The sequence below is a fragment of the Filicampus tigris genome, chromosome 7 (genome assembly GCF_054856515.1).
Source record: "Filicampus tigris isolate MCC_2025a chromosome 7, RoL_Ftig_1.0, whole genome shotgun sequence".
NCBI lineage: Eukaryota > Metazoa > Chordata > Actinopteri > Syngnathiformes > Syngnathidae > Filicampus > Filicampus tigris.
The window spans coordinates 9637899-9659590 of record NC_141223.1 but is presented as its reverse complement, the minus strand read 5'-3'; the positions used below and the strand labels follow the sequence as shown (position 1 = coordinate 9659590).

General features: G+C 39.7%; 1 protein-coding gene across 2 annotated transcripts in view; it reads right to left on the bottom strand.

Annotated features, from left to right (window-relative positions):
- Positions 1 to 1499: 1499 nt before the first annotated feature.
- The window catches only part of LOC147144720 (unconventional myosin-Ic-like), a 55539-nt gene continuing 35346 nt past the window's right edge, over positions 1500 to 21692 (bottom strand). For both annotated transcript variants that reach the window (XM_086035436.1, XM_086035437.1), the window contains 29 exons: positions 20748 to 20946; positions 20230 to 20310; positions 19800 to 19979; positions 18344 to 18442; positions 17490 to 17600; positions 16305 to 16376; positions 16074 to 16193; positions 15150 to 15223; positions 14724 to 14829; positions 13930 to 14010; positions 12642 to 12733; positions 12401 to 12495; positions 11641 to 11687; positions 11463 to 11543; positions 10995 to 11100; positions 10009 to 10126; positions 8866 to 8979; positions 8642 to 8718; positions 8159 to 8227; positions 7986 to 8070; positions 7355 to 7514; positions 5774 to 5857; positions 5587 to 5680; positions 5110 to 5165; positions 4903 to 5038; positions 4762 to 4832; positions 4589 to 4686; positions 3769 to 3868; positions 1500 to 2904 (listed from right to left, as the gene is read on the bottom strand). In XM_086035436.1, coding sequence (XP_085891562.1) covers positions 2878 to 2904; positions 3769 to 3868; positions 4589 to 4686; positions 4762 to 4832; positions 4903 to 5038; positions 5110 to 5165; positions 5587 to 5680; positions 5774 to 5857; positions 7355 to 7514; positions 7986 to 8070; positions 8159 to 8227; positions 8642 to 8718; positions 8866 to 8979; positions 10009 to 10126; positions 10995 to 11100; positions 11463 to 11543; positions 11641 to 11687; positions 12401 to 12495; positions 12642 to 12733; positions 13930 to 14010; positions 14724 to 14829; positions 15150 to 15223; positions 16074 to 16193; positions 16305 to 16376; positions 17490 to 17600; positions 18344 to 18442; positions 19800 to 19979; positions 20230 to 20310; positions 20748 to 20946 — 2833 coding nt within the window. In that variant the 3' untranslated portion in view covers positions 1500 to 2877. The remainder of the gene's footprint in view (positions 2905 to 3768; positions 3869 to 4588; positions 4687 to 4761; positions 4833 to 4902; positions 5039 to 5109; positions 5166 to 5586; positions 5681 to 5773; positions 5858 to 7354; positions 7515 to 7985; positions 8071 to 8158; positions 8228 to 8641; positions 8719 to 8865; positions 8980 to 10008; positions 10127 to 10994; positions 11101 to 11462; positions 11544 to 11640; positions 11688 to 12400; positions 12496 to 12641; positions 12734 to 13929; positions 14011 to 14723; positions 14830 to 15149; positions 15224 to 16073; positions 16194 to 16304; positions 16377 to 17489; positions 17601 to 18343; positions 18443 to 19799; positions 19980 to 20229; positions 20311 to 20747; positions 20947 to 21692) is intronic.

The window sequence follows — 21692 nt, the reverse complement described above, 5'->3', positions numbered from 1 at the left end:
CTCTACATCTTTTGTCTCCCAAAATGTTTTACATCCTCAAACTTGGCTTGCACATCCCATTTATAACAGAACACAAACTCTACATGTCTCCCTCCTCAAATCAAATAAAATCAATCAAGACAAACAACAACTATTCAAAATTATACAACAAATAATAATTCAAAATCGAATCGTTCTTTGGCTTTGAAGTGAAGCAGCAGTCTTGGCATATTGCACCCGCCTCGGAGTGAAGTCTGCAAATATAAACATTTTTGGGAACTGTTTTGGGGACCTTCTCCAACTGAGCATTAGGTTTAAGCCTTCTCCCAGGCAATCGGGTTTTGGCTGACTTTCAATCACATATATCCATTTTTTTTTCATAACTGCACGATTACAGGAGCTGCTGCTACATGTATATATTAGAATATTTAGTGTATATGTGTAAAGATTTAACTTCTATTTTCAAGGGCCCAGTACGGGACCACACCACTTTCCCAAAAATGACAAACTATCGAAAATGATGTTGAAATTAGGTAAAGACTACAGATTCCTAGGTAAAGTGAAGAACAGCCAATCTATATAAAATGTCATCCGGTTTGGAATCACCTCTAAAACCTCATTTGTAATAACGGCTTCATCCATTGTTTTTTTTTTTGTTGTTTTTTTTAATGAAAGACAAATCACTACATATTTCATAAGTCAGGCCCTGTTTACAGTTAAGCCTCAACTTATTTACACCCATTTTAATTGATTTTTAGTTGATGAATGAGTCTTTCTGACTGGAAAGGATTCAAGTGTCTAAGAGTGGCAAGTTGTATTACATCGATTTTCTATACCACTTATTCCTGCGCAGTGATGTTGGGTGCTGGAGCCCATGGCAGCTGCCAAAGAAAGACTCCACCAAACAACAACAACGGAATCACTGAGTGCAATCTGACCCAAACTTCCTGCATGGAAGTCAGGCAGATGATCCACTGTCAGTCACCAGTTTTATTAGAGATAATGACAAGTATTTGTCATTGTTTTATTATTCATACACCCGACGATTTTTGAGCATTAATTAATTAATTATTGAGCAATAATTGAACATTTTTATTGGGCATGGGCCGATTACCAGTTTAAAATGCAATGTTTCAATAAGGTCTAAAAGTGCCCATCAACAGTAATAAAGTGATCTGGAAGATAATTAGGAGAGGCCAGACGCTTTTTTTTTCCACCCGTCCTCCTCGGCTGAGCATAGAGGGGAGGGGTGAACAGAGCACAGAGGGGAGGGGTGAACAGAGCACACAGAGGGAGACGCCAGGAACTGCACTAACTTCAGCTTACTTACACGGATGCCTTTTTGCTCTGTAAATTAATGTGCATTGTCCTAAAAATTTTTAAATGAATAAAAAAAGATGGTGCCAGCGGGTTCTAGTTAGCCCCCCAAGGACAACATGAGTAGCCTACGGGTCTGTTCTAAAAACAGCTCAACAGTGATGGGACACTGTGACTTACTAAGAATAATTCAACCTGAAGAAGAATGTTAATATTTGTTTATTCAATTATTATGACTTAACATAATGTATCAAATATTCTATATTTTGTTTAAAAAAATTGATTGTGTTCCATGGAAAAATGCTGTTTTAGTTCACCCAAATATTAAGAAAAAAAGTACATTTCACGCAGTAATTTTAATACAGTGATATCGCGATATTTTTGCTCACAGTTATCATACTATCAGAATCTGATGTCGGCCCATGCCTAATTTTTTATCATTGTTAATACCACTCATCAAATAAAAAAATCCCATGAACTGAAAATGTGGCTTTGGTATAAAAAATGCTGTGCTTAACAATAAACCAATTAAACAAGAACAAAACAACACAAACAAACGCAATGTTAAATAAGCCTCAAGTGGCTTCAAATCATTACGCCTTTCTGTCCATTTCAACTTGAATTAGCCATTTAGCGTCAAAGCCACCAATGTTCACCGAGTGGCTTGAAAATGGTAGTTTTGTCTCTTTGAGAGGCACAGCGGTGTAAAAAAAAAAAAAAAAAAAAAAAAAACGGATTTAGCTGCATGCCTGACACAAGCTACAAAGACCAGTCAGGTTGTACAAAGTAGACAAGAGGCACGAAAAGCGACGCAAAGAAGACTGTAGGGAAGACGGGGGAGGCGCCATCCACCGCGGACACATTGTCGTCGCAAATATATTCGTTCGTTGGAAAGGCACGGCACAAGGCGAATAACGGCTGTCTGACGAGTCCCTCAACATCCCGCCGCCCTCCCCTCACCTCACCTCACTCACACTTAACGAGTTCAAGCTGCTCATGCGCTTACGGTTGATGCTGCCGTCGTGTCGGAGTACACATGACGAATTCAGTAGTATGTCCATCGCTCGAAGCTTAACATGTCTGTTATTGGAGTTGTTCACCATCACTTCAACCGTTTGTCCGCAGGTAATCGGACTCTCGAAACGATTACAAAAAGGACAGACAAGGGAGGAACAAAAGAGAGCGAAAGAGCCGGGAAACATATAAAGGATAACATCCTGATTTCTCCACAATGGCCGCTTTCTTCTCTCGTTGTTTGCTCGGTCATGTTCCCAAAATAAATCGCAAATAAACACAAATGTTCCTAGAAAAACACACTGAAATATCTGTTATTCCTTGGCCTTACTTATAAAATGACAATATTTTAATCCCAAAAATAGAACATATAAACATAAATTAGTATTGCTGGATCATGTATCTTGAAATTGGAGGCGAACACCACCACGACTTGGTGACAAGCTGGCACCTGATTGGCTAAAGCAGAGCAGGGCTTGAGGTCAAGTGATTCGAAGACGGAAGGGTGTATCGTGAGTGTGTGGGTGTGTGCGTGAGTGTGTGCGCAATATCAGAGGATCTGGATCATCATCTGGAGTTCAGTCTAGGAGCCGTCTGAAAGTAATGTAGAAGAGACAAAAGGTCACATCACGTGGACAGACCAGAAGTGACAACACCAACTTTTCCATTCGGATGTTGACGGCAAGTGAGTCCAGGAAGTCCTCAAATTACGACGTTTCGACTTTACTTTAGTATCGCATTTTTTTCGCCCTCCTCTCCTTCTCCATCCACCTTTCAGCAGTAATGCTATGTACGGCATTTTATTTGAATTTATTTCCATTTTTTATACAAAGTATTTTGACCTACATTTCGACTTTAAACGGTGAAATCCGACATACGCGGAAATTCCTTGTTACATCGCCAGTGAAGGAACGGAACTCGTTCGTAAATTGAGGACTTCCTGTACTGTAGTTTGGTACCAGCAAGTAAAACTCTGTCTAGAAACTAAGCGGAATTTCAACTGAGCCAACAATCAGAATAAAAAAAGAAGACCTGGGGCTGCTTACGAAAGAGTTTCGCAGTCGCGAATAACAAACATTTTCCGTTGACATCCACCCTAAAAGTTTGTAATTGCAGATAGATGTGCTTGACACAAAAATGCCACCAGCCAAAACAAACTTTAAAAAAATGGGTTTTTTTGTATTAGATACTGTTTCAGTGAAAAATTGAGGATAGGCCGCCCCAATAAATCCAGAAATAGGAGAATTTGAAAAATGCTGCACTGCGAATATGCGGTGTTCATTGTATATCGTAATGGCTTTGAATAAGTGGTTATATGGCCATTACTGGCCACTACTATTCAAGAAACGATGCTTATCCTGTCCAAAGAGGATTTTCAGGATGCCACTCCGAACACAATAAAACGATCCTTTGGTTATAAATTGATAATATTCCAAAATGTCGAATTTGACCACTCACCACAGATAGGTGCCCATTCTTAGCCTTCGCCACCAACAGCTCCGATCCAGGTGTGAAGTCAATGAACCCTTCTTTCCCTTGGCCCACTGTAAATTTTATACTGGAGGGGAAGCGCAATGATGATTAGGTGTAGACATGGGCCGAGATGTTCGATTCTGAAGTTATGATAACCGGGAGCAAAAATATTACGGGACAAACATAAGCACGTCAAGAAACAAAGGACAATATTTCCATGTTTTTCCTGAACAACATAACGGGAGTACTGTACAAGTAACATTCAAGTATACCTGCCGTTTATCCAGTAAAAGTATTTCTAAGCAGATGAAAAGAAATTGCAGGATTCCCTCAGTTGTTCGGTAACGCTAATGATATAAACGATTGTATCGTACGGCAGATGTTTTAGATCATATCTACAATCTGTATCGTTATATCTCACAGCTGTAAGCCTGGGAGTTCTTCAAATTTTTCCACTCTGGCACTATGATGTTTACGTGATGTGTTCATGAAAACACGGAAATCCATATTATAACCGTTTGCAAGGTATTATTGTAACAAAAGTGTCAATACCCATTATTATAACATGGATGAAAATAAAATCACATTGTATGAGCAAATTATGCAGGAGTCAAAGTCATTCTCAAAGAGTAGACAACCTGTTTCTTTCACACACACAAAACAACAGCATTTGACCCCTTATGAATGAAAACGACCGGTAAAATGTAAACAGGACTTTGTCACCTATTCTATAAGAACAAACACTGACGATGATGTAATGTGTGCCCTCAGCCATCCCAAATACCGTAGTTGCCCAAGTTCTTACCTGCCCTGGTTGATGTTGATGCTGTTTACTTTGTCAGCACATATGGCGATCTTGGTCAAGGTCTCAATCACGTGGTCACTTTGTAGAACCACATCCCCCTGTGGAATTTAAACCCAAATATGAAGGTATTGTGCTAAGCAAAACACATCGAGTCCAGCGCTTGTGCACACTACCTTCTGTTTGTTGTCATCACTGGGCACGTGCAGAACAAACAGGCCATCGCTGAGAGAGCTGACTGAGATACCTGCGCAGGAAGTTTCATTCAACAAGGGGCCGGTGATTGAAAGCCAGTCGCTTGGCAGCCGACCTCTGACCTTTCAGGGCATCGAAGTCAATGCGCTGCTTGAGCTTGGCGTCTTCTACAATAATGGCACAGTTTGCCGTAAGGAGCAGCTGGCGTGGACGGGCCTTGTAGCCCTTCCGGTCGTATTTCGTGACTGGCACCGCATACTGGAAACAGGAGTGGATTACGAAGGAATCGTAGCAATCAGCTAGTCCGAACGGACCCCGACTCAACTAACCTTCAACTTTTCGTTTCCGAGAGTCTGCAGGACCTTGGGGTTTATGTTCTCACCATCTGAGCAGAGTTGACGAGTCAGCGCATGATTTTGCGTGTAGCATGCGAATATTCAAAACCAGCGTTTCTCGGTCTTTATTGGGCCAAGGCATATATTTGACATCGGAAATAAAAGGTACGGCACACCACTTAGCTAAACGATTCACAAAAAGTGGATCGTGCAGGTTAATTATTGACTTTATACCTTCAGTCATCTAGTGGATGAGCATTTCATTGTTTTGCCCCTTATTATACATGGATAGATAAATAGATAAATTAAGAAAAAAAAATACTGGATGGATGGAGTATATATATTAGAAAATAAATACATGATATGGTCAAAATAATTGACATTGGATAATTTTCCGCGGCACACCTAATGATCTCTCACAGCACACTGGTTGAAAATCACTGTTCTAAACGTCTGTTTGAGGACACTTACCTAATCTAGTGCTGACAAACAGCTTGGGCACACTTTGTGGGTAGTTGTCTTTCTTTTCCTTAAATATCTCACTTGCGATCCTCTTCTGCTCCATCTAACCGTACAGGATTGAAAAATCAAGCGGATGGTCAAATATGGCAAGTCAGTCTCCGGAGCGCAATATAAGAGCTGACTCAACAAGCATCACCTGGTGTTTCCATTCAGGGCTGATCTTCTTGCAGTAGATCCACACCATGTTCTGCATGCAGAGCTTGCGCAAATGTTCGGAAGCCTTAGAACACAGACAGTAGTGTGCAAGGTGGTTAGAGTTAATGAAAGGTAACCAAACATCTGAAACTAAACTTGAAAAAACATTTTTGGTAATAAACTAAAATAAAAACAGGAGTGCTTTTAAAAATGGTTACTTTATGTGTTTATGTAACTGATGAAAATGAACTATAAATTAGAGATAGACCGGTATGTTTTCTTCAGGGTCGATACCGATACAGATTATTATTACCGGTAGGCTGATATTCATTTTCAGCAAAAATGAAAATATTGGCATTAAAAAAAAAAAAATTAAACTCTTAACTTTGTTGAAACGTCTTTAAGCATATGTTTATTGGACAATTTTTCAGATTTGCATAATGTTGATTTTGCAATAGCTCAATAGCGTTTTCTACAGGAAGTAAAGTCCTCCGAAATTTCAAATGACAGAAATGTTAACATTTCCTGTATCTTTGTTTTGATTTCAAACAAAAACAAAAAGTGCAGAGTGTTCCCAGGGTCAATAGAATCTCTTATAAAGTTAACTGAAAATGTAAATAAATAGTTCCTTGAAGTTAATAGAGTTTTAAATTGATTTATTATTAGCTATCAGGATGTCCGCTGATAGTGTAGTGGTACACACGCCTGAGTTGTGTGCGGGCAGCGTGGGATCGATTCCCGCTCAGTGACAGTGTCTATGTGTGCCCTGCGACTGGCTGGCGACCAGTTCGGGGTGTAGTCTGCCTTCGCCCATTGACGGCTGGGATAGGCTCCAGCAACTCCCCGCGACCCTATATAGGATAAGCGGTTTGGAAGATGACATGACATGACATTAGCTATCAGATAAAAAAAAAAGGCAGATGTCGATGTTCGTCAAAACACTGAATATCAGAGCCGATAATCAGTCATTTCAAATGTATTTCTTTCGTCATTAATGTACAGTATGTCCGTACAGAAGACGTAAGGTCAAACAGTGTTTGAGAATTTTAATGTAGTTTACTTTATTACAAGTTACTAACCCTTTTTTTACACTTGACAAATACTCCATCTTAAAAAAAATACAAAATAATTTTTATTATTTTTTTAAGTAAAAACAATACTAAAACTAATAAATACTCAATTAAAATGAAGCATTTTCCCAAAAATTTAAACCAACAAACCCCCTCTTATTAAAACTAATTAAAAATAAATGAATTTAAAAACCAAAATGAAAATGAAATAAAAACTAACTATAATAACAAATCCTAAACTATTACAACCCTGGTAGTGTGTGGTCCCAAGGTTTGTTTACTAGCTTTTCCTGCTTACTACATTTTTTTTTTTCTGATATGGTCCTTCAGGGGTGTTTGTCAACTGCCTTCTCTTTTCTAAACAGTTTCTATTGGCTCGCGGCTTCCTTCCTTGTCTGCCAAAATTGGAATTTGAAGTTGTCAGTTCAGCAGAGCACATTTTTTGAGGCCCTCATGTCAGTCAATCGAGCGTTCCACCGTGCTTGAGAGCTGCGTGCGTGTGCAATCCCTACCTCTCTAAGAGCTGCGGGTGGCGTCGGCCAGCTTTTGTCCAGAACGTTCTTTGGCAGGTTCCTGCGCAACTTCATGAGGAAGGAGTAGCGCACGTAATCCAGAAAATACTCATTCTCTGGACAGCGCTCCTTGTGGCGGTAAATGAAGCCTTTGATGAACCTGGGTGTGATGAAACGAAATCTCAAGACAGTGGTACCATGACCAAGCCCGTAACTCAATTTACTAGTTTAAAAAATATATATATATTTTCCCCCACTGAAATTAATTAAAATGCTTTTAAGATGTTCCAATCCCCCCCTTAAAAAAACACCTACATTTTTTGGTTTCATGAATTGAATAAAGAAAAATACGATGACACACGCAACATACAACTGAAAGTACATCAGCCACTGTTGCTCTACTCCCCCCCCACTTTAACCGAGCGGCAGCACATCAAAAGCCCGCTCAAAACTCACATTTTACTAGTTTACAATACAAAGCCCCCAAAAATAATAATACTTGACCAAGCAACGGCTCATAACTTGAAAGACTGGGAAGTTGAGGCAGTTGCACAGTAAGTGAAGGTACTTGATGAAAAGTGCCCTGATGGAAGCATATACTTGGCCGTTTGACTTCCTTGTCTGCGTGTACCTGCGGATGGTGTCAGCAGCCTGCCGCCTGCGTTTGGCCCTGCGCCTGGCTAAGATGCCCCTCCACCATGCCTGAACGGCAATAGCTGATGAAAACAACATTTTTAGAGGGGTTAAATAAATCCCGTACAAATTACATCATGAGAAGGAAAGAGTTGGTCAACTATTCCTTACCAGAAGTTCTAAGTTTTTGGTACTTGGACCTCTGGCTGTAGCCCCTCCATCCTGCTTGCAACATGGTGGCTGTGGAAAGGCAGCGAGCAAAAGGACAGATGAACAATACTTATTTAACCAACCACATTGACCTACGGAAGAGGATTAGGGCCAGTGGAAAAAAAAAAAAAAGGTTGGCAAGATTCTCACTTTTATCTCAGAATTCTGACTTTATTCTCAGAATTCCGACTTTATTTCTCAGGCGCCAAAGCAACCTTTTCATATTAAAACTTTTTTTACTTATTTTTTTCCCCCACTGGCCCTAATCCTGTTCCGTATTGACCAAACGACTCCAGTTGGCCTAAATGAAGCCTAAGTGCTTTTACATGAAATTTCACCAAGGGATAAAACATCATAGAATAGAAAAATCCCACTGGCATTTCAATATCTCTGCAGGTGAAACATTGGTTTGGCGAATCATCAGCCATGCCAAAGGGCTCTCACCAAGACTATGCTTCCTGGTCTCCAGGGCCTCCTCGGTGGCAAATAAGGTCTTTGGGAAGCGGATGAAAATCTTTGATCTGCAAAGTGGAGTTTAATCAAAAACGTATTCAGCATATTAATACATAATTTTAGATATCGTGCATACTCAGTCTCCGATGCCTTTACATGTGTTTGTCACCATTTGTTTCTTCATCTGAGCATGTGTGTCAGTGTGTGTTAATGACCTGCCCAGCTTGTAGTCTTCAGGCTTATATCCCAGGTGCTTGACCAACAATGCGACTCCATCGGAAAGTTTGCCCTTCCAGTTTGGCCAAGTTTCTGGGCACAGGGACTTGTACCTAAATGGAATAGAATAACAGATTTTTATGGCTGGAACATCAATGCAATATCAAGAATATCACACCATCAAATATGTACATACCAGTGGTATAACAAAACAGGTTTTATTGTAGACAGAGTGATTTGAAAATTAAAAACTGTCTTAAGCAAAAGAGGGCTGGTTGAAAGCTGCTCGATTATGATAAAAATATTAATCACAATTATTTTGGTAATAATTAAAATCACGATTATTCAAAGGATCATTCATTTTTTATGTACAAAACAAGAAAATGTTTAAACGTCAAAAATATAAAGACATACATTTCTTACAAACAATTATGTTATTTGGACCAAACAGAATTTATAAAATGAGTATTATAAAAGTTTATAAAAAAAAAAGGTACAAATCTATAAATTTAAGTATGATTTCCTTGTGAAAACAAACAACGCATTGGATATAAATGCATATTAATAATTGCTTTTTACGATTATGCCAATTTTGTAATTGTGGAGTGTAATAATCGTAATTGTAATTGTAATAATTAAATTGAGTGTGATGGATGTCAAAAAGTAAGGTTCATTCACCTATTCATGAGTCAAATTTCAACACCCACTTTTAAGATCTCATTTCAAGCTTTCCCAGAACCTTAAAGACAACGTATATTATACAATGTGTCTTCACATGCAGTACAAATACACAAAATAATTTTATAAAGTATCCCTATGTTTGGTCTACTATAAACAAATACAATTATGTTGTTTCATGTTCACAGCAGGTAGAATAAAAGAAAGATGAATATCACGGGGAAATATTGCCATTTAAAACGTAATGCTCAAAGAACTTTGGGGCGCTCTGAATATTCAGAAGCATAAACAGGCAGATCATTTTCAGTGAGTCTTCTCAGGTTTACATAGTTTAAAGTGGATTTTCAACTCAAATTAGCAGACGCAATGGGTGATTTACGTGCATTTTGTGTACTGGCTTGGCAGAGGATGAAATTGGTGGATTGAATCTTAACGATAAAAGAAAAAAACCCAACACTAATCACCTCTGTAGGAAGACTTCGTAGCGTCGTCTGTAAGCAAAGCCGGCTCGTCTCACCCTCAGATTCTCCATCAGTCCTAGATACTTGACCTGGTGACGGATCAGAACATCGTCAAAGCGACCTGGCAACAAGAGGAGGGGGTACAAAGGTTAGAGTCAGGTCACAGTAGCCTGAGAAATATGTAAAGCCTGTTGGAAAGAATGAACAAGCAAAAAAAAAAAAAAGCAGTAGGAGTGACAAAGAGAAACAGTGTGAACTAACAAAAGGACAACTGTCGGGGCAAACAATGGCCGGTGCAGTATACGAACGAGTCAACAGGGAGAGTTTACTCCGTGGCCAGTGACGTGGTGATAAACAAAGTGTTTTTCTTGAAATTAGCATAAACAGGATTCAAATGACGTCTATGAAGAAAATATTAGCTTGTGGAAGCTGTTAAGCTGCTTTAGCCGTTTACAGGAGTGGTTACGTGAAGCTGACATAATACTATTGAAGCTTTTCACTTGGTCAAATGGATTGCACTGGACGAGGAAAACAACACAAAATGCTGACTTCGCACCATCTCCGCTATGCAGTCCCGCTATTCGCCTTGCACAGCAGCCGTCAAAAGTCTTGGCGACACCGTCACGTTTATCAGCATGACAAAGAGTGTCCAAATTTTTGACTGGTACTTTACAATGAACGCAGAAAAACACGGTTCTCATCCAATCCTAAAATAACAGGACACTCCTTTTGGATGTGTTAATTGCAGAGAACAAATGCATGCCGTTGTACATTGTATAAAACAACTTCAACTTGCATCTGTAAATAGGCAGAAATAATCAATTTAAGAGGAAAACGGGATTATAGCTGGAGAGACGTGATTATGTGAGATATCTACAACTTTTTTTTGCAAAAAATGTTTACAAAACATTTTCAATCCAATAGTTCACTTATTGACCCGCAACACTTTACATGAAAAAAAAAAAAAAAAAAAAGATATGACTTCATACTTGCTTGCTTGGAGTCATTGGGCTTGATGCAACGAACATACGACGGTTCCTTGGACATGAGGATCTCCATGAGTTTTGCCAGACTGGCCTTGAACTGAGTTGCTGCCTAGAAAGGCCGACAAAAACAAGACGGACAACGGATGAGGACGGCAGGTCCAATCGGGTATGAAAAGGTGAGGCAAAGAGACGAGAGAGCAAATGGAAGCCGGCTGGCTCCACACTGAGGGGAGCGACGCTGACGTCAAAAAGGAGGAGAGACCACAAGTGGTGACGCGAGAGTTGAACATCTCTCTTTCCTCACTAACCAGTGACAGAACCCAGTGTGGGCTTGCGTGAAGGCCATTCCTCACCGAGTGGGCGGCAGCACAGAGTCCTCGTCAGACTGCCCACTCCGCAGCGAGGGAACACATTTCTGCTTGTTTTGCGGTGGGAAAGCGCGTTGGGACGCATGAGAATATGGCACATTACCGTGTCTGGACGTTTCTTGTCACTCAGCTCGTCCCTGTCGAAACACTGGTTCAGGATCTTGTTCTCAGACATGCACATAACCTTCAAATAGGAACGGAAAAGGGATTTTAACTTATCAAATCAGACACAAACCATCTCATTTAAATATTGTTGGTACTGTTCTGTCAATCAGTCTCACCTCTTTTAAGTTCCTAAAGAGCAGGTCATTGTTCTTGTCCAGAAAACCTGAAGATAGGATTCATTTGAAGTTGGATACATGCACAAACCAAGTACAATTTTGTCGTGTACCTATTTTACATGTATCGCTATAAATCTCTTTTGTGTCAAAAGTCAACTCATATTTACTCCTTTAATAAATTATATTTGCCTATTCCGGTCAGCCATCCATCCATTTTCTGTACCACCTGTCCTAATTAGGGTCACGGCTGAACTAAAGCCGTGAGAGATGCAAACAAACCCCAAACAAGAGAACTTAAAGGCAGACCTGCTTACCACTAGATCACCGTGTAGCATAGCTTTTATCATTATTTTTCACCTAACACCAAAAGTTTGTTTCCCCACTAATTACTTTCAGTTAGTTTTTCCAAACAGTACAATTAAGTAGATGTGCGTGGGAAGTTACACTCTTGTTTTTGAGTATTTCAGATGCGCTTGAATGCATCGCTTCAATATCACATCAACCGCATTTTTTGGGCTTGGTCGATTTATGGATCAAAGATCTGTTGTGAATTTGATGTTCAGCTACTTCTTAGAGAACAGAAAGATGTAGAAAAAAAAAAAAAAAAAGAAAGAAAGAAAATTATGAGGAATTGAACAGTTAGATGTACATGCAAAAGTTTAGAATAAAGTCAAGTTCAAGTTAAAGTGCATTTTAGGGTCATCTGGAAATTCGTCCTGAAAGCCGACGATCCATACATTTTGGTGAGTGGTGCATGTACCGTTAACATTGTAGTTGACCTCTCCGGCGTAATGCAGCAGTCGGAATTCGTCACGACCCATGATCTTCCGCGTCTTTGCATCAGCAAGCTTGTGACTGTAGATAAACACAAATCCCAACATGAAAATGCCTTCAAAGTTCTGCTGAAATTTGCGAGAAGAAAATAGTCAAGCACAAATGAGACCAAGTATGTAAACATCAGGGACGATACAGCATGTTAGGAATGTAGGACTAGAACTGACGTGACAAAGTGTGGATGGCCTCCCACGGTGTTTTCCAGCTTCTCTAGGAAGGTGATGTCGCTGGCATCTCCAGGTCTCAGACACTCTTCATCCTATAGCAGGATCGGAAGCAACGTAACAAACGTATTGCAATCAGAGCCCCTATCAGTGAAAGGCTTATCAGTACTAAAACATGTTCTCGCAGAGAGTTGACGATCATTATTATTGTTAAGTTATGAGGGTTTAGCTCTTAAATGGGACATGATTGAAAATTGACTTTTTAATTGCTTGTTTACAAACGGGTCTGTAGAGTGCCTGCCTGGCCTGCCCGCCAGTCAAGTGTGAAATTACTCAACCAGGTAAATCTTTTGTAAGCTGTCTGTTTCCCCCAAAATGTCTGAGAGTGAGACATTCTGAATTGTGTCATAATGGCCCCACGAGACATGAACAGTAGGGCGAATTTACATGCTGTAATACTCCCCTCACATCAAGTTTCTCTGCCTCTGACACAGCCGCTAGGCTAGGCGAAGGATTGGCCATGTTGAAGTGACAGCTACATCGTGGAAGCATAACCATGTTAACCCATTAAAGCCTGAAAACGCTCATGAGACAGCTCTCTAAAACCTATGTTGGAGTCACCCTTGAAAACCTGACATTTTCGCCACCTAAAAAATAATTAATATTTCACCCCATGTAGCAGATAGAAGCATTATTCCAAAATAATTTCAGATCTTAGATATTGCTCTTTCACACAGGCACGAGTTTATTAATCTTTACTGTTTCAATTGAAGATGCAAGTGAAGCATTATTTAAAAAAAAAAAAAAAAAAAAAATCTGTAGTCTCTTACAAAGACGTTGAAATCGTCATGGTCTACGGACATATATCTTAACCATACATCACGTTTGGATGGTTTCACGGCTTTAAAGTCCGTCTATATCACTGCCGTGATTTATAGCAGAGCTCCGCGATCGACTGTGCCTCCATTACTCCTCGAAAAAATTCTGGATATCCTCCGACAAATCACGACACCGTCACATGTATATTCGGATGCATTTCATTGGATAAGAGACCGAGAATTGGATTAAAAAAAACAAGATGACGTATACGCTCTCCCTCTTTAAAAGAGAGAAACACGGAACAGCGCTCCCGGCTTTATGCGCTCCTGTCCTTAATGGGTTAAAGCCAAAAGGTAAAAGTATCGATGTGGTGCAAAGATTAACGTTGGCAAACAATGGTAGTCTCATAAGCGGCACATGCACTCATGTTTGGCAAAGTTGTCAGTGTGGGAACCATCTATAAATTCCTCACCAGTATGGATATGATGCCTTTAAACTTCTCCTCCACCAGGTCACAGATGATCTTGTTGTTGAAGTACTGCACCGGTTCCCACTACAAAGAAAAAACATTGTTGAGAGATCATTGAAAAATCATCCAACTTTCAGTGGCCCTGTCTGACAAACTGAATGTGGAGAAATCAATTGCCAGAAAATTATTTGTCAGGTGACTAACAACAATGGCCTCATATGGTCTCAGGAGAAAAAGTCAACATAAGTATAATAATGCAACATACAACATAGTAAATATAATTCCCTCAGTACCAGAGGCATAACACAAATGAACGCAAATATATTGTTTAATATTGTCCCTTTCTCTTCATTTCTTGATTGTGACATGTTTCCTGGTGGTGCTTCCTCCAAAAATATTTCCCCTTTTTTGAGTAACTTGAGGGGCGGCACGGTTAGCACGTCAGTTCAGAGGTCGTGGGTTCGATCCTGGCCTTCCTGTGTGGAGTTTGCATGTTCTCCCAGTGCCTGCGTGGGTTTTCTCCGGGTACTCCGGTTTCCTCCCACATTCCAAAAACATGCATGGTAAGTTGATTGGACTCTCTAAATTGCCCCTAGGTGTGATTGTGAGTGCGGATGTTTGTCTCTGTGTGCCCTGCGATTGGCTGGCAACCAATTCAGGGTAAGCGGTATCGATAATGGATAGATGGCTGAGTAACTAGAATTAAAAAACAATCTGCAAATCAGCAGGCAGAAGCTTGGAATGACCAAAGATGTGTGCGTGCTTTTGTGAATATGTGTGTGCAAAAGGGGACTGACCGTGATGCCCTCAGCTTCATACTCCTCCTGCTCCGACTTGAGGGTCAGCTCAATGAAGAGCTGCTGTAACTTTTCATTACAGTAGTTGATGCAGAACTGCTCAAAGCTGTAACATAACGGCACCATCAACAAAAACAGTTTTTTTTTTTAAATTACTATCAATTTAAAACATGCACATTTAATTACATCTTCACACATTGGTATTTGAGAAATTTATGCAAGTCCACTCTTCTAAACATGGCATTCTGATTAATATTGCGTTTGTGGAATATGCTCAACAGCATCCTCGGACAAGCTATGAGAAAGGTGAAGCTAACCTTTGCTCCTAATCATTGCTTACTACATTTCACCATTAGTTAGTTGACCTACAGTATGATAAAGCCTTTTTGAGACCATAATGCGTCCGGCTAATGGTTAGTTATTTACCTGTTGTGTTGGAAGACTTCAAAGCCATAGATGTCCAGCAGCCCAATGACTGAGTAGTGCTTATAGGAGTCATCCTGTAAAACACAACAATCCTCTTTAACATCAACAATTACAAAACAAGGCACGTTTATTTGTATAGCACAATGGCGGATGACAGATTTTATGGAAGCTATTTTGCTCTGAGTCTGTTAGGATGTTTTCAATGTTAGTAGACTACAGACAAAGACAGGGAGTATAGTAGCACAAGTGTGCACACCTTCTCATAACGGAATAGAGAATAAAGAATGAACCAATCACATTCAAATTCATGTTAAATGGGAACATCACACACCTGCCACTATTTAAAGTGCTTATGATTAACCCCAAATACATTTCAGCTGCTCTAGTAGGCTTTTCGGGACATTTAAAAAAAAAAAAAATGTTTTATGCATTTTATTTATAATTTCCAACTTTTCCAAAACAACAACCAAAAAAAGAGAGAAAACAAACAAAAAAAAAAACCCAACTTCATAATTCACTTCATAGTTCATAATTCTCTCCACCTTGAAAAAGGTCTCAGTTCAAGTTGAAAACAAGCCCAAAGCATGATGCAGTTGACATTTTGAAATGATTTCCATTTGCTTGTCATTTATTATATTACACAAACCCGCCATTCAAATAAGGGTGTGCAGACTTTTTATACCCACTACACGTACACACATAAATACAATGCATGGTTCCTGTAAGTGTTAGCGTTAGCATATTGGCGTGTATAACGTTTCTGCTCTCCATTGCAATGAAACACAGTGCCGGCTTTTGTGTTGACCTTGAAATTAATGTCCACAAGGTGGAGCTCTGGTATATTGGAAAATGAGACAGCATGAAGTGCTTAGTCAAGCTACAATAATTTGAGTGCAATTTAAGTGGGCGTGTGCATGTATGCACCGTGTATGCCAGTGAAGTGTTGATTTTGTTGACAAGCCAGGTGAAAGTGCGTCCATACACCGCCTTTGACAAAGCATCCCGAGCTGAGGAGGCCTGTTCTAGGTTCAGAGGGCTGATCAGCTGTTAAAAAAAAAAAAAAAAAAAAAAAGATACATTAGACCCACTGACGGTGTACAGGCGTTAAATCCAAATGCTAACCAGTGCTACACGTGAGTGCGGTTCTAATCCTACCTCTTCTCCCTTGGCGATAATCTTTTTGTGTGTAAGTGCTTCCGTCAGCACGGCCCCATTTACTCCTAACAACTGCAGAGACATAACATCATTAGCAGGCACAACAGCTAGTTAGCTACACAAGTGGCAAATAAACAGAAAGACAGACGAGACATCGTATCTATAATATTTGTTGAATCGATGTGATTCGGGGAACGTTGAATGAAGTAGAGCTGTCAAAATTAATAGACAATTACGCGATTATCAAATTAACCGACAACTGCTGGATTTTAATAATCCAGCGATGGTTTAGAGCCATTGTTTAACTTCAAATTGTCAAAATCTGCTGATTTCTCGCAACAGTAATTATTTATTGATTTTTGTAGTCCTTCATGAATTCATTTTTTGTTTACTGGTAATGAAAATAAACCAATTGGATAAATCTGCTTTTACTTGGGAAAACAATGACCAAACCAGTAACTGAATCCGTTTCAAAAAGGTTGGTGAGTACAACATAAATCCCTCTCATGTGATATTGATTCATTGTTGTTTAGTTGTTTTTTTTAACCACTAAAAAATTGAAAATAAACAACAATAACTGGTTAATTAACAGCAATATGGGGGAATGGTTTTGTAATACACGTTTTCATTCATTCATTCATTTTTTATTTTTTTCCAGCAAAATTACTTGTAAAACATAAATGACCTGCATACAAACAACAAACAAACAAAAAAGACTTGAGCAATACTTAAAGCAGAAAATATACAGGTTCAATTTTCGACTTTAATACATATTAAATTACCAGATTATTTGATTAATCAATGGAATAATTGACTATAAATATTCGACAGTGACAGCCCAAGCATGAGGCTCACTGTTAAATGCGTTATGGAAAATGAACCAATCTGGGTCAAATACCTTTCACGTGTGGAGTAACCACCACATTGGTACCAAAATCTTTAAAACGAGGGACACATTTATATACGGTACCGTTCAAATGCAGCACATAAATTGCATAAGCCTGTGTCATTATAAAGGGGTGTAAATGTGGAAGGAAAAATGTAATAAAGATTGTGGAATATCTTCCGATCTTGATTTAGTTCTCAGCATACCGGCACTTCCTTGGCGAGATTAGATCAAATAGACACTGGTTTACGCATCTCTTTCGCTGAGTGCCAATGAACATGTTTACTGCAACATCTTACCCTTGCCAAGTACTTGATCTGCGTGTCAGAAGTGATGCAGGCAATGCCGTCCTCGCCACCATACTGAACGTTCCCCAAGTGAAGCACGCTGGCGATTATGTTCAACAACTCCTACACACGAAAATACAACGTGTGAGGAGAAGGTGGAGGAGGTACAATAAGCGGAGCGAGCGGGTGCAAAATCACAGAATCTTGGGAAGGAATTTGTGGAGGAAGCAGGATATAAAAAAAGGAAGGCAATAACCTAAAAGTGATAAGATAAAGTGTATCATTATGAGCAATTGGGCAGACGCCGTTTTTCCTTTAAAAGCTTGAGCCATACAAGTTCAGGATATTACACACAATGTAGTAATTTACATCATGTGGATTTTCATTTTTACTCCTTCCAATCCCCACAAGATTGATATGCAGACAGATTTATGTCCCCACAGCGGAAGGCATACTTTATCCTCCGTCTCTCCCTCCTCTTAAATGTTTTTGTTTTTAGCAGTGACTGTCAGGTCTGGAAGCAAGCCCAAACCCATGAACCTGTCAGAACTCTCTCGCAAAGCACAAGTTCTCACGTCTAAAAAAAAAATCAAATAAAAAATAGCCAGATGCAGTGGATGACTGAGTTATATTCATTCGGTAACATAAGCAGTCTCTGTCCTAAATAATATACAAGTCGTACAGTGGTTGTGAAATATTTAGTATAGACTGCTCGAACGTCCCTTTAAATTATGGTCTGTACATTAATTACAGCCATTCCCTTCTTCAGTTACTAATATTTTGTAGGTGTTGCACCTCCCAGCGGTGAAAAAACAAATATGAAGTATGTCAAGACATGATTTACGCTTGGTATGCGATGTCCTTACCTCAACCTCGTCCCCGTTAAAGCCGATCACGGTCAACGCCTTCCTCACCACCTTCCAATCACTGCGGTCGTTGATGGAGCTCACTTTGGGACAGTTACCCTAATGATCACACACAATCACACAAACTTGTGAAAACCCCCAAAAGCGATCAAATAAGTGTCTATTTACAACACACACACACATACCCTTTTTTTTTTTTCAACTAAACCTTGTTAATTCAAAAGTGTCCCCAATCATCCGCAAATCAGTTGGGGTGGAAACGTGTGGCCATGTAAAAAGTAATGTGCACAAAAACACGTCTGAGTTGTTTTCCACTGTCCTGTTTGTGCATGTGTGTAAAAGTTCCATTAGTGCCTGAAGGCACATTGGTCCCTGAGGGAAAAGAGGCTGACAGATAGCCAGTTAAGACAAACTCCCACTGGGATTCCCCTCTCTCACAAACATACTCACACACAATGACTTACCAACTGCTCTTGAGAGATAAAGCTGTGGTCAGAGAATAAAAGCTTTGGATTTTTTTTTTTTAGTAAGTTATTGGCAATTAACAAGTAGGGGGGAAAATACTACAACTTCATATGACCTCCGATAAACTAGATTATACCAAAAAGGATGCCAGTCAGATGAAAAAAACTATTTTTTTTAATTATGTAATTTCACCTCCTCATCATGCACATCAACTTGATGGAATTTCTCAACAACTGGTGTGCCATGATTTCGCCTTTATAGGTAATAGATCTGAAATAGAGATGGATCGATTATTGGCCGGGCCGATTATCGGCTCAGATATTCAGTGTTTTGACGAATATCGGCAACAGCCTTTTTAAAAAAGCTGATGGGCAATAACAAATCAATTTAAAATGTTTAACTTCAAGGAACTATTAAATTTTTTTAGTTAACTTTATAAGAGATTCCACTGTTCCCACTCTGCACTTTTTATTTTATTTTTTTTTAAATCAAAACAGCGATAACGGTAAGGGAAATTTTAACATTTATTCATTTTTAAATTTTGGAGGACTTTATTTACCTAAGAAAACTATAGGGAGCTATTGTTTAAGTTTTTGTTTAACTTTTAAAGACATGCTGATGACCCTGGGTGCTTCCTTTTTGTTAGAATTTTACAACAAACATGTATATTGGCAAACATTAATAATAGTAATAATAATAAAAAATCAAAATTAAGCAAATTTGAAAAATTGTTCAATACACATGCTTAAAGATGTTTCAACAAAGTTAAGGGTTTTACATTTTTACGCCGATATTTTTATTTTTGCTGAAAATAAATATCGGCTCTAAATATCGATTATCGGCCTCCTTGATTACTAATAATCGGTATCGGCCCTGAAAAAAACCCATATCGGTCTACCACTCAATTTGAAACAAAACAATCAAGATGTGACGGACGAGTAGACTTTCACATGCAAGAGGTTTCACAAAAAGAAAAGTGTATCATCCTTACTTTGACCAGATACTGGTACTGCTGAGGATTCCTCTCCAAGCCAAGGCGTCTAAGCAGGTCTTCCTCGCCTCCCTCAATCAGCTGATAGAAAATGTGAAAGTTCCTCTCGCCATGGTTCTGGTGAACCACACGCGACTTCTCCAGCAGGTAATTAATGATGTGACCTCCCACCGGGGCGCCCTGTCGACGGGACAAAGGCCAGGGACGCACGGGAGAGCAAAGTGAGGCGGTACGGGAGGAGAGAGTAAAGCCGGGGTACTAGAGTGTGATCGTAACATGCGGGTCAGGGTAAATATTGTGGGGCCATGGACACGGATGCAAGAGTGGAGGAGTAAAGTGATCACATCATAAAACATGGAGACTCCACTGCATGAACATGGATGCTTACAATCATTTTTCATGTAACTGTGATTCAGGACATCGTGCTCACCTTGAAGTCAAACTGGATGTCCATGTACTTGCCAAAGCGGCTGGAGTTGTCGTTTCGCAACGTCTTGGCATTGCCAAAGGCCTGAGGGAAGGACAGAGAAAGGGTAAAGGAGGAGTTGGCTTTGAGTGAGAGAGGGGCATTGATGATTTTAAACACAATCTAAAAGAGCAAAGTACCATGAAGGATAACATTTAAACGACAAAGTCAGAGTTCTTGCAGCGTATGGTACCACAAATTACAAGTTATAGTAAACGCACACATCTGGAAAGCACCTGGACGTGACATTCCAACATCAATATGGAGCTAGAATTATCTCACGTCTAAAAAAAAAAAAAACAAATTGTCCAAAACATCACACAGCTCATGAAGTCACTTTTCAAACACGCATTAAAACCAACAGTCAAATTGGAAGTCGCATACATGCGGGTAGCTCAGCCAACAGCAAAACAAAGTTGGATGCAAGCGCAATGCAAAGCTCACTGTCAGTGTGGCGCAAAAATAAATCTGAAGTGTCCCACCTCGAGCACTGGGTTGGACTGCAGGAGGCGGTCTTTGATGGACTGCACCTGCTCGCTGGCTGGACAGGTGACAGCGTAGTACTGCAGGATCTTCTTGGACGCTTCCGTCTTGCCAGCGCCACTCTCGCCAGAGATTAGGATGCACTGGTCTTTCCTCTCTGTCCTCATAGAGCGATACGAATTGTCGGCCACTGCATAGCTAGACAAGTGGAGGGAGGGATGTGATGTGGCAAGGTCTTATCATTTATAAACAAATGAGCGGTGTCCGTAAAAAAAAAAAAAAAAAAAAAAAAGAAGAAAATAACGATTCAAATGGAGGGATTTTGACATCCGCTTAAACATATATCCATGTTATTACGTGGATACAAATTGATGAGAACAGGACTGAGCCGATAAAAGGTTATGACCATTATTGATAACTCTGACAATTTTGCAGAATTGATTGTAGATTAATCACGTCTTAAAAGAAATAGCTGCGTTGATATTGTTTACCAGGCATAGTTAGCACACAAGCTAACAACAAAGCCGTACGTCAGCATCGCTTCAGCTTGTGTTTATATTTGCTGAATTCTCTCAAGTGTGCTCATGTTGAAATGCCGATATGTCTCTCGAAGAATGAGCAAGATGGGGGCACTTACTTTTTGGGCTGTTTTGTGGTATATGGTGGACTCAGCTGTTTTTCAGTCCGGTATTTTTGGTTTGTTTGTTACCAAAGTGATTATTGTTTCAAAGAATGACTACCGGTAAATAAAAATGCGTGGCGAAAAATACTTTTTTGCTAAGAAAAATCGATTTTGACATTTGGGATGGGGTGTTCAAGTGAACTTGGAAAAGCAGTGTAACAAATGACCACCCTGAGCCGTACGGTGCAGAATGGAGCAACGGTGGTCCGAGGTGCAGTATCAGATAGCATGTGTGTCTTGCTTCCTATCTGCTTTGGTATGT